Source organism: Silurus meridionalis, chromosome 7 (assembly GCF_014805685.1).
Source record: "Silurus meridionalis isolate SWU-2019-XX chromosome 7, ASM1480568v1, whole genome shotgun sequence".
NCBI lineage: Eukaryota > Metazoa > Chordata > Actinopteri > Siluriformes > Siluridae > Silurus > Silurus meridionalis.
In genome coordinates, this window is record NC_060890.1 from 23,279,500 (window position 1) to 23,293,202 (window position 13,703).

The 13,703-nt window shown below is 37.5% G+C and overlaps 1 protein-coding gene across 2 annotated transcripts in view; it reads right to left on the reverse strand.

The window, feature by feature from the left end:
- btbd17a (BTB (POZ) domain containing 17a) overlaps positions 1-4,901 on the reverse strand; it is a 6,339-nt gene extending 1,438 nt beyond the window's left edge. Inside the window, exons 1-2 of one of the 2 annotated variants that reach the window (XM_046854322.1) lie at positions 4,671-4,901; positions 1,889-2,174 (exon numbers count right to left, since the gene is read on the reverse strand). In XM_046854322.1, coding sequence (XP_046710278.1) covers positions 1,889-2,174; positions 4,671-4,761 — 377 coding nt within the window. In that variant the 5' untranslated portion in view covers positions 4,762-4,901. Of the gene's footprint in view, positions 1-1,888; positions 2,178-4,670 lie in introns of both variants that reach the window. The other variant, XM_046854321.1, reaches the window with a different exon arrangement.
- Between the last annotated feature and the right edge of the window lie 8,802 nt (positions 4,902-13,703).

A 13,703-nucleotide genomic window follows, 5' to 3' on the forward strand; every position in this document is an offset into this window, starting at 1 on the left:
GAATGCCTGAACCGACTCTGCCAACTTTTATTACCGTGATAAGATAAGATAAGATAAGATAAGATAAGATAAGATAAGATAAGATAAGATAAGATAAGATAAGATAAGAGGTGGTATCAAAAAGTTTCGAGACTAGTTTTGTACCATAGTAACAGATGGCAGCTCAAGGTTGCATGCACAGTCACAGGGAGCACCGGCCTTCATAAGTCAGTGTGCCAAAAAACATCGTTCTGTGTACATTAGGAGCTGTGCAACTTGTGCTATTCTAACCATGTGCGTTTCCACTTCTGCTATTCTGACCATATAAGCACCCTGTTACTGAGCTCTCCTCATACGTAAGTTTCTCACAGGAAACAGCATGATCTCACTTCCTCACCCACCCTACTTGCCAGATTTTGCTGCTGCTTCATCTTTCCAAAGATGCAGCTCAAAGGTTTTAAAACCAATGCAGAGATTCAAAAGAAGACTTCCAGGATACATTCCAGAAGTGGCAGGAACGCTGGGAGCTATTGTCAAGGTGATAGCGTGTAAACGTAGATAAATAAAGTTCATTCTTGTAAACAGAGCAAGTCTCGAAACTTTTCAATACCTCCTCGTAAGATAGAACATTATTAAACAGGAAGGAAATTCTTTTGCCAGAGAATGCTTCAGATTACATGAAATAAAAAAATAAAAAATACAGTATCTATATATATGTATATATACAAAAATATAATATTATATATAAATATATATGCAAAAGATGCTGCGGAACTAAGAACATATTGCATGGTATGGTATTACACATGGAATGGTGGTACAATATTGCACATGGTGTTATATCAATGTACATTGTAATTATTGTGAAATTTGAATAATGCATATAATTGCACAATGATAATTTTTAATGTTCATTGTTTCAGCTCTGCTCCCTATTGAAAGCGGAGGAGTTATAGAGTTTGATAGCCCCTGGTAGTCAAGATCTCCTGTGGCGTTCTGTGGTTGTCTTCAGTGGTCTCAGTCTACAGCTGAATGTGCTCTGGAAGGACTCCAGTGTCGCATGTGACGAGTTGTCAAGGATACTGAAAAGTTTTCTCAGTATTCTCCTCTAAAATACCTCAACAAAAGACTCCAACTCCACTTTTATGACAGCCTGCTTTTCTAATAAGCTTATTAAGCTTAAGTTCTGTGAACATAGTTATGTGAACAATCATAGGCTTTAAGATGTGTATCATAACGCAATTTTTCCATGCGATTGGAAAAATTGAAAAATTAAGATGTGTATCATAACGCAATTTTTCCATGCGATTGGAAAAATTGAATGAATAAAATGTTTATTGACATATTGAGCTTACAAATCTAATCTAAGTTACTCTATTCATCAAGCTTCTTTTATAAAATCACAAATCAGACTCATTCTTTACTTCATTATTTGGAATAAATGACACATTTCTTAAATTTAGTGTTTTTACAGCAATGGAAAAAAATTATCCTGCTGCTGATTTCAGGGATGCCAGATTCCCTTTCCAGGGATTACCATCATACCTTCTTTAAAACAAGATGCCACAAGTCCATGCAAGACCCTCCAAGACCAAAGATGGACACTCTGGGCCGTCTAATATCCCAGAGATCCCTCATCTATCTTACGTTCTGGGTTTCCAAAAGTTATAGCTAGTCTTGACAGAGTCCTTGCTTGAACCCTGATCATACTGCACAGTGTCCTTTACTATTATTCAACAATAAGGATACCCAATAATGCATGTTTCTCTCTATAAATGGATACTCAATATCACTCAGATGAGAATGGTTCTCTTTTAAAACTGGTTTTCTTCCTCATATCCTTTCTATGCCACTGTCACCACTGGCTCACTTATTAGAGATAAAATGATGTGGACTGTCATATAATTACCTGATAAACTTCTCGAAAACATCGATGCACTCTGGGCTCTCTCTCAGCACCAGCACACTGCCGTTCCTCTCCTCAAGCAGCTTCTGGAAAGTTTGGCTCTGCAGAGACAGCACGAGCGTGTGAGCTTGGATCACCTTCACTTCGTCCCCATCTGTCGTCTCCACACGCAAAGACACATCGCTGTTGTTTCCATGCTGCAGTAGAGCCTCCAGCTGTGCTTTTAAATGCAGAGAGTGACTGATCATGGAGACGCTGTTGTCCACATCTTCATGCAGCATCAACAGACCTGCTTCGAATAGACCGAGATAATCATACAGAGCAGTACAGGTCCATAATTGTACATAGCAATTAGTAATGCAAAATAGTGCATACAAGATGTACAAATAATCAATAAAGTGCTTTTTATTAGAATTTAACAAAAATAAATGGGTATAAAGGGATAAAAAAAAAAAAATATATATATATATATATATATATATATATATATATATATATATATATATATATATATATATTTATTATAAAATTCATTTAATTAATTTGGGAGCTGGAAATGTCACCATGTTCTATGGTTCTGTTTTTATATTTTGGTAAACTGGGGACCAAATATTCAGACAAATATAGTAATAATATCTAAAGATTTTGATGTTGTTGGGGATATTTAACTAAAATAGCTTAGAACTACAGCAACAGTTTTTGCATTCAAGGGTCCATTAGGGAACAGTTAATTACCTCAACAATGATAAAACTATAATAAATAGACATACGGTGCCACCCATATAAAGATAAGGTTCCCTTTTGTGTCTTGTTTCTCTCAAGGTTTCTTCCTCGTGCAATTTTAGGGAGTTTTTCTTTGCTGTTTTCGCCACCGGTTTAGTGATTATGGAGAGACAATGGGTTTGTGTTCATTCCTGTGCTTTTAGTTCCTGCCACTAGTTGGCGCCTGGATTCTTTTAATTTATGCTAATCATTTATGGACAGATTTTTACATTTTTAAGTTATATTCTATTGCAAATAGAATTAAATTGAATCCAGTGATACAGACTGACTATTGCTAATCAGAAGTTATCCAAGAGTTACCTGAATTTTCCAGGCATACATGGTTACCACAAAGTTGGATTTGGAAAAGGTTTAATAAAAATTTCCCCTTTACTTGAACTAGGAGACCCAAACCTGTTTCAGCATGATTATACACAATCCTGTGCACAACGCCAGCTCCATAAAGATCTGCTTTACACCAGTTGGAGAGAAAGAGGCCATTCGCCTGCTACGGAGCTCTGACCTCAACCCTGGGCTTTAGTTTCGTGTTACAATGTACATTGTACTGTACACTGTATAAAGTGTATTATATTACAGAGGTTGCACTTCAAATGTAAAGAATGTAAATTGCTCTTATCATTATTGTGCTACATTATTTGATGGATAATTCGCTTTTAATGTAAGGCAAAACGAAAGAATCCGAAGATGTTCACATCCTAATTACGACACTCCCTACAATATAATGAAGTCATTAAAGACATAATGAATGTTCATGCCTTTCAGTGTTCCCATGCTAATAGTAGTTTGTGGGGTGAATCTGATTTTCATTGTTAAAAAAGACACTCTCAAATGCAGGTTGTCCTCGCTTTGTGAATAAAAACCCAACAATCTTGAGTTAAAAACACCTTCAGGCTTGACTGGATTGTTTTCTTCACGCTGTGTACGAGGTTCTGAAGTTGTGCACTGGAGTGTGTTCATAGAAACCGGCTCTGTACATGGTGCGTTCGTGGGTGTATGTGTGTGTTGTACCACACCTATGTGAACAAACTTACGTGTCCTAGATACCATTCACCTGTTATAAATAAGCACATGATCGTGAAATAGTCGCATGATCATGACCCGTGAAGTGAATCATAAACTAATCAGCAGCAGCAGAAGGCAAACAGGATTAAACAAACGGCCTTCACGCAAAGTTTTTCTATAACACATAATACTATCAAAATAAATACAACTATATTTTGCTTTAGTATCCTCTTATACATATACACTACACATAACGTGGTGGTCATTCTGGTGTTAATAAGACAAAAATACAATCCCTTTTTGTTTTTTGTTATTTTGCACCTTATACACAAGTCTAATGGAGCTACCAAGTTCAACAGCAACGGCATAAAACTTATCTTTTTGATCACCATATAATAAACTGAATTTCTTCTGTAACTCATCACAACTCTCCTGTATATTTTCATGGCATTGTGGGACTTTGAGTCAAATGTTTCCTCCAAAATATCTCCAAAAGTATTGGGACACTTGACTTTTCCAGCCATTTGTGGTGCTTCCCCAAACTGTTACCACAAAGTTGGAGGCACACAATTGTATAGAATGTCGTTGATGCAGTGGCATTTAATTTTCCCTTCACTTCATTTAGGAGACCCAAATCTGTTCCAGCATGACAATGCACAAAGCCAGCTCCATGAAGTTATGCTTCACACTGGTAGGAGTAGAAGATTTTGAGTGATTGGCTTCCTAACACTGTATATGTGACAAGTATAAATCAGTTTTACTGTTATATAAGAACTAAATATGCTACACATTTATCAACCACAGTAAATAATATAGGTAGGTAAAAGAGAAGAAAGTAACCTTTGGAAGACTTAAAAAAATATTCAAATCCTAACAGTACTCAGATTTTTCTCCATGCTCCTTCTCAAAGCTTCATTTCACCTCTGTATCTATCTGGAAAATCTCCCACTTTTTTTCTAATTGATTAAATGCCACACAGGAACTGATACGATCTTCTTACCTACACACAGTGGACTGATGTGGTGCCATATGGAAATTAGCAGGAACAACAGGTAGGCATGTGAACAGCATCCAGGTCCAAGCACACACATTATTCTTCTCTTACTTCTTTCACACAAACGCTTGTTGTCGTTGATCTGGCTAGAGATGTGTTGGGCACTACTGTAAATATTGAATGCTCTGGTTTAAGTGGGTCAGTCGTTGCCCTGAACCAGTCCAGTGTCTGAACCTCCATTGATGAACAGATCTAAAATAGGATGAGTGTTTCCATAGAGACAGCTTCGATTCTGACTTTTCTCCCTGCCGGCACTGTACAGTATTGATGAGTGGAGGCAGCAGCTGTGAAAAGCAAATGGTATCAGAGGTCACTGTGTGTGTTTGTATGTGTAGTGTGTGTGCAAACACAGTAGAATATTAATTCAGCATTAAGAGTCAAATAGATCAGCATTCATTTCTAAATAAGCTAGAGTGCTCTGAATAAAATGTCAGTCTGGTTGTGTTAATATTTACACTAAATCTGATGATGTAGACTTGTCTATCTTACACACACACACACACACACACACACACACACACACACACACACACACACACACACAAAAGCTGGAGGACCAATTTGAAACTTATTAGGTCAATTGGCAACATGATTGGGTATAAAAAGAGCCTCTCAGAGTGGCAGAGATGGGCAGAGGATCACCAATTCCCCCAATGCTGCGGTGAAAAATAGTGGAGCAAAATCAGAAAGGAGTTTCTCAGAGAAAAATTGCAAAGAGTTTGAAGTTATCATCATCTACAGTGCATAATATCATCCAAAGATTAAGAGAATCTGGAACAATTTCTGTGCGTAAGGGTCAAGGCCGGAAAACCATACTGGATGCCAGTGATCTTCGGGCCCTTAGACGGCACTGCCTCACATACAGGAATGCTACTGTAATGGAAATCACAATATGGGCTCAGAAATACTTCCAATAAACATTGTCGGTGAACACAATCCACCGTGCCATTCGCCGTCGCTGGCTAAAACTCTATAGGTCAAAAAATAAGCCATCTAAACATGATCCAGAAGCGCAGGCGTTTTCTTTGGGCCAAGACTCAGTGGAAAACTGTTCTGTGGTCAGACGAATCAAAGTGCTTTTTGGAAAACTGGGACGCCATGTCATCCGGACTAAAGAGGAAAAGGACAGCCCAAGTTGTTATCAGCGCTCGGTTCAGAAGCCCGCATCTCTGATGGTATGGGGTTGCATGAGTGCGTGTGGCATGGGCAGCTTACACATCTGGAAAGGCATCATCAATGCTATAAGGTATATCCAAGTTCTAGAACAACATATGCTCCCATCCAGACGTCGTCTATTTCAGGGAAGACCTAGCATTTTCCAACATAACAATGCCAGACCACATACTGCATCAATTACAACATCATGGCTGCATGGAAGAAGGATCCGGGTACTGAAATGGTCAGCCTGCAGTCCAGATCTTTCACCCATAGAAAACATTTGGCGCATCATAAAGAGGAAGATGCGACTAAGAAGACCTGAAACAGTTGAACAACTAGAAGCCTGTATTAGACAAGAATGGGACAACATTCCTATTCCTAAACTTGAGCAACTTGTCTCCTTAGTCCCCAGACGGATGCCACACAGTGGTAAACATGGCCTTGTCCCAACTTTTTTGAGATGTGTTGATGCCATGAAATTTAAAATCAACTTATTTTTCCCTTAAAATGATCAATTTTCTCAGTTTAAACATTTGATATGTCATCTATGTTGTATTCTGAATAAAACATTGACATTTGAAACTTCCACATCAATGCATTCTGTTTTTATTCACAGTTTGTTCAGTGTCCCAACTTTTTTTTGGAATCGGGTTTGTATATATATATATATATATATATATATATATATATATATATATATATATATATATATATATTTATATATATATATACGTTTCTAGACACCTAAGATCAAGATTTATTTCTGCTTCTTGAAAATCCCATTCAACATTTAGTCCCCATTTACTGTTATCATAACCTCTACTCTTCTTGGAAGATGTTCCACTAGATTTTGGAATGTGCTTGGAATTCATGTTCATTCAGCCTCGAGGTTGTGAGTAAAGTCAGGTAGTGATGTAGGTGAGGTGAGGATGTCTGGGGTGCAGTCAGGGTTCACATTCATTCCAAAAGTGTTCAATAGGATTTATAGCTCTATAGCAGGAGATCTTCCACTCCAAACCATTTAAACCATATCTTCATAAAGCTAGCTTGTACACTTGATATTGTGATGCTTGACAAGATCCATGTTGGATCTTGTAATTCAAGTGAAGGAAAAATTTCACACTACTGCATCCAATGACATTCTATACAGTTGTGTGCCTCCAACTTTAGGGTAACAGTTTGGGGAAGAACCACGTATGGCTGGAGAAGTCGGGTGTCCCAATACTTTTGTCATATATTTAGCATTTGCATTTTTTCATGTGTGCATTATAGCTGTTTGGTATTTGTAGCAGATAGTGTGAGTTTTTGGTTTGTTTGTTTGTTAGTTTCTGTACTGTACTGCAACACATGGTGTCTGTAGCTGTGCTATTTAAAGCGTTAGTTTTATGTGGGCAGGTGGAGACTCAGAGCTGAGCTGGTGTAATATCCATTTCCCCAGTCTAGTGTGCATAAGGATCTTCTGCACTTCTTCCTTTTAGTCAAGCTGAAAGAGCAGCAGCTGGAGGAAGCCTCTCTGTAGATGTGGAGCTTAGGTCACTTGATTACTGCCAGCTAAAGGATCAGAGACATGTGTTGAGTGGAAGAAAGATATGACTCAGACTAGAGAGAGAGACAGAGAATAAAGAGTCATATGCTCTGAGGTACATTATATAAGATGAATCTTTGCTGTCTGAATCGAAACAGATGGATTTAAACAACTTATAATGGCATTTAGCAGACACCCTTATTCAGAGCAGGTTACATTTTTACAAAATATGGTTAAGGGCCTTGTTCAGGGGCCCAAAAATTAGGGATAAACATATTCATCTATGAATGCTTAAATTTATATTTAAAATCAGTGTATTGCTGTAAAGCTGCTTTGGGATAATGACCACAGTTAAAATAAAATCCATACAAACCAAAAAATGAAATAAATTAATAATAGATGTCACCAGTGTAATTTTAATATGTAATCTCTATTTAATCCTCTCCAAGATTTCTTACCCTTTATATACTGTATGTATTGCAAATATGAGATATGGGATAAATATTGGATAAATATAAGGCTCTATTTGAGACTATAAGTTTGCATCGGGATTGGGATCTTCTGACAAAAAGATTGTACAGGCGAAAGGTTTTTTTACTTGACATGAGCAGTTACTCGGAAACAGATGTTTGAACATAAAGGTGTGGTATCTTTAGAAAGTATTTACTGATGCAATTCATTTCCAGAGTAGCAAAGATTATGCAAAAAGTTTGTTCACTCATGCAATTACAACATGGGTGCGTAATATCGGAAGAACAACTCGACACAGCGATGATGCGTGTTGTGGAATGGAGTGATGAGGTCTCCTCATGATAGCAGCTCAAACAGCTTTGATATTCTCTGGTGTGTGGGCCATTCAACACCACCTGGGAACCGAGGCTGAAATCATGTCTTCGAAATTAGCAGAAGGGACTCAAACATAACTTAAACAGCTTAAATTCCCTTTGTGCAACACTCACACTATCTCCATTCATATGAAAGGCTTTTACAATGAACGCTCATTGTGCATTACTCCACTGCTCCATTATAACTAATAGCATGGGATTCTAAAAGAGGTCACACTGGTTCCGAACTATTTTCCCGACGCCCTAGGACTCCTAGTTACAACATTTCTCTTTTTCCTGCGGCACTCTGTATATACTGTATATACTGTATATACTGTGTGTGTGTGTGTGTGTATGTATAGAAATATATATATATATATATATATATATATATATATATATATATATATATATATATATATATATATATATATTTTTTTTATATACAATTTTTAATCGTTTTCCATTTTTGTTAAATATTGCTGAGTTCCACAAGAGGGCAGTGTTTTCCCGAGTGAATAATAAAACAGCAATCCAAATTTATAAGGAATTGTTTTTATGGAGTTTTATGTTGGAATAATGAAATGTATTAATCAAAATAGAATTATTAATTATTAAATGAATTAAAATGTTAATACAGACGTGTATCTTTACCTCAGCCTATTTTGAGGTCATAGGACACTTTAACCAATAAACAATCAGAGAAACTAGGCTACTGCAGAACTGTACACTGTACAGAAGATGTTTATAAATGTACACAAAATTAATCTCGATATATTCTTCCTAATGTTTTCTCTATGTGTTCAAAGTGTGTGGGAGGATGATTTATGGCTTAAATAATAATAAAAAATATTATTGGGTGGGTTGGTGTCCATTTATCGCGGTTTTGGGACGTATTATTATTATTATAATATAATATAATAATAATAATAATAATAATAATAATATAATAATAATAATAATAATATATAATAATAATAATAATAATAATAATAATAATATTATAATAATAATAATAAAATAATAATACCATAATATAATATTGATGATAATAATAATAATAATATATAATAATAATAATAATAATAATAATAATAATAATAGGAAGGACATAATTTCTGAATGAAATTCATTCATTTTTTATTTGCACGTTCATTTGTTCAGAGAGTCCACCAAAAACTTTCATCGGACCTTTGCTGCACCATCATGAAGATCACTAGATGATGTTCACACTGAGGATGCATAGTCGTGCTGTGGTCCAGGGCACAGGGGAAGGCTGCTTGTTCTTTCTGATGCCTGTCCTCTTATTCCTCAAAGTGCTCCAAATTGTACATATATGAGGATAAATCTTCTTTCAGCAGCGCATCATTTCTTCTAATGCTCTTCTAAAAGTCTAATGGTCCAATATAATAAACAGACCTGAACGGCAGTAAATGCTTCGCCATGCCTCCCAGTAAGAACTCCCACAAAGAGCTGCATTCTGGTGTCAAGGACGTGATGATGAAGAGGCAAAGAAACAGCGTGAAGATGAAGCTACACGCTGTAACCAGAACGTCCTTCACCCTGTATTGTCTCTCTTTTGGTTTAACTCTTTCCACCGGAGGGGTGATGATGATCTCTTTACTCTCCACTTCTCTAATCTCACCTTCCAGGTGCTCCTGCGTCGTCGTGCCCGCGCACGTCGTGTCCAGCGCCTTCGTCGCGTCCTCGATGCGCGTCACCGTCTCGTCGGCGTGCGCGGAGCAGTTCTCGTGGAGCGACACCAGTTCCACGATCTCCGCGTCCTTTTTCTCGAGGATCTCGTCTCTTTTGACTAGGGCGTGCTGGGCGTCCATCAGGTCGCATCCCGTTTGAAGAACATCTCGCTTGACCAACCTCTGCCTTATCCGCTTTTTCCTTTGAGTTCCTCTGATGTAATAGATATCCGAGAGCGCGTCCTCCAGACACGTGCTTGCTATCTCCTCCTCCTTGAGCCGCTCCAACGCTTCTTGCTCTCTCTCGCAGGATTGATCGAGAGCCTCCAGCATCATATTCTTCTCCCCTTCGAAGTCCGGGATGTCGCTGAGCAAGATCTCCAGACGCCCGACGCGCTTCCTCATGTCCTGGTTCTCGCGGCGCAGCTGTGCGTTGGAGCGCCGCAGCCGAACCTCGTAGGAGCTTCCGTGGTGGTCAGTGCCGTCTGTCTTGTCCATTAAACGACAAAACAACACGCGCTCCGTGCAAGCGCTCCACGTCGCAAGCGTGCGCGAATGACGCCGGACGAGGCTCGTGCGCTCGCTTTCATAGAGTTCGGGGAAATTTAAATGGGTGTTGTGACGTCACAGTGTCTCCGCCGCCGCGTTTTTTTCCCTTTCCCTTTACACCAATCAGGCATTACATTATGACCACTATGTCTATTGTATTGGTCCTATTTTTTGCTGAGCAAGAACTTCTTCAGCGGTCTGAGCTACAGGAGCTCGTTTGATGGATCGGACCACACGGATCAGACTTCACTCCACACGTGCATCAGTGAGCCTCAGCCGCCCACAACCCTGTCGCCGGTTCACCACTGTTCTTTCTTTAGACGACTTTGGATAGATTCTGACCACCAGGAACATCCCACAAGAGCTCCAGTTTTGGAGATGCTCCGACCCAATTGTCTAGTCACCACGATCCTTCTCAAACTCACTCCTAATAAATATATCTCACCCATTAACAGGTGCCATGATGAAAATAATCAGTCTTATAATGTGATAATCATAATAAAAAATATAAATCAATCAATATAAAAGATGCAAAATTATAACCTTCAATGCAACACGCCTCAATTGATGAAGCTTTTCTTTACTCAGATATAAACACATAAATAAACGTAAATTTGACCTGATGCACCAAATCTCAAATCAACACCAAAATCTGTCATGATGCAAATAATTAACCCTCTGGGGTCAAAAAACGCCACGTGAATCTCAGTGAATATTTGCCTCACAGATAAATATAAAAAATAGAAAGTTCGAAATGTCTACTTTAAAATAAACCAATTTTGCAGCAAAAACAAATAATCGCTAAATATTTAATCCGTATGAAAGTTAAAACGAGTTTCTCCGGTATCACCTTATAAACCGTCCGTGTGGAAACATGGCAAAAGTTCCGTTTGGTTTCCTGATGATTTAATTGGTGATTGATAAAATAAATCACAATAATTGCTTTCAAACATTTACAAGAACATTTGATCTTCATGCTCTGTGTTGAGTTTGGGTTCACTAGTAATAAACATACATTTTTATAAAGCATACATTTTTGTTCGTGGTCATGTCGATTATACTATTAAACAGTTATTAATAAGAGGTACATTTAGAACAGATATAAATGTGTGATTAAGTTGCGTTAAGTAAATATTTTAATCGATTTGATATTATTATGATGCGATCCAGTTACTAGCGGGACACTAAATTGGTCCAATACAGATTAAATACAGATTAACATGGCAGAGGTAGAGCTGCAACTTTCTGGAGGCAGAACAGATAAAGAACGATTTATTTAATCCATTTTCTCTTTTTTTCTGCAGTACGAAGTGTTTGTGAAAGGGCCCATGCAATAGAAGTCAAAAGGCACTTAATGATTTGTTGTCTGTCTGAACCAAAGAAATAACAGTGAACTATATTTCTTCTTCTTCTTCTTCTTCTTCTTTCGGCTGCTCCCATTAGGGGGCGCCACAGCGGATCATCCGTCTCCATACCACCCTGTCCTCTACATCTGCCTCTTTCACACCAACTACCTGCATGTCTTCCCTCACCACATCCATGAACCTCCTCCTTGGCCTTCCTCTTTTCCTCCTACCTGGTGGCTCCATCCTCAGCATTCTTCTACCAATATAATTCATGTCCCTTCTCTGCACATGTCCAAACCATCTCAATCTCGCCTCCCTCACCTTGTCACCAAAACATCCTACATGTGCTGTCCCTCTAATAAACTCAACAGTCAACTATATGTACCATATTGAATTGCAGAGCATCATATTTCTTTCCATTGAATCATCGCATCAGTAGCTGCTTTATATATATCTTTAATGTCTCGTGTTGTTGACTATGCATTGAGATGCGATTTGCATCAACCTCAGTTATGAAGATGCACATCCGATAGATAGATAGATAGATAGATAGATAGATAGATAGATAGATAGATAGATAGATAGATAGATAGATAGATAGATAGATAGATAGATAGATAGATGATAGATAGCTTCCATGTGAAGAGGATAATTAGATGGTGCTCAAGCAAGATCAATATTTTTTCATATATTGTTTTTGTCTGTTGTCAGTATAAATGGACATTGGCATGTGTGAAGACAAAAATAATTGTTAAAAATGTTATAAAAGTAGTTTTGCTGGAAAAGGTAGTTTCTATGTAAGGAGGATAAATAGATGTTGGTACAGGAAATAAATAAATAATAATACTTATTGTGCTTATTATAAGGATAAATGGACTTTGGAGTGAGAGAGGACAGTAATTATATTAAATGTTTTAAAACTACTGTCTACTGTCTAAATATACACTGTTCTGAAAATTGAAATTATGCTTTTTTAAAATTATTTAATGACAAAATATAATGTTATAATAATAATAAAATCCGCTGTGGCGCCCCCTAATGGGAGAAGCCGAAATAAGTAGAAGAAGAAAATAATATTGTGTTCTGTGTGCATGTTCCTAATTTTTCTAAAATGTTCCACAAGAGGGCAGTGTTTCCCCTAAGTGAGATCTGAAAATAGTGCTATTGTAAAAATGCTGTACTGCACAAGCAACACAACTGTTTATTTAACTCCATTGAGTTGTGTCATTTATATTTATTAGAATTAATTAATTCATTCATATCTAGTCTCCATACCCCCCTGTCCTTTACATCTGCCTCTTTCAACCCAACTACCTGCATGTCTTCCCTCACCACATCCATAAACCTCTTCCTTGGTCTTATTCTTTTCCTCCTTCCTGGTGACTCCATCCTCAGCATTCTCCTACTGATATACCCCATGTCCCTCCTCTGCACATGTCCAAACCATCTCAATCACACCTTCCTCACCTTGTCTCCAAAACGTCCCTCATGCGTCGTCCCTCTAATAAAGTAATTTCTAATCCTGTCCATCGTCGTCACTCCCAATGAACATCTTAACATCTTCAGCTCTGCTACCTCCAGCTCCGCCTCCTGTCTTTTACTCAATGCCACTGTCTCTAAACCATACAAACTGATATTCTGTTTTTCTTTTTTTTTTTTAATTCATCATTATTTTGGTTAATATATAGTCTATAATGATAGAGTTTAAAGTTGAATATAATCAACACTTAGGTTGTCTTGTGTTCTTTATATACATATTGATTATATAATTACACATTTTTATGCACAACAATAAAGGATATGAAGTCCATTTGCTTTAAACTGAACCAAAAATGATTTCATATTAAATATTTCAGAACAGTGGGGATATTTTCATAGCTCTA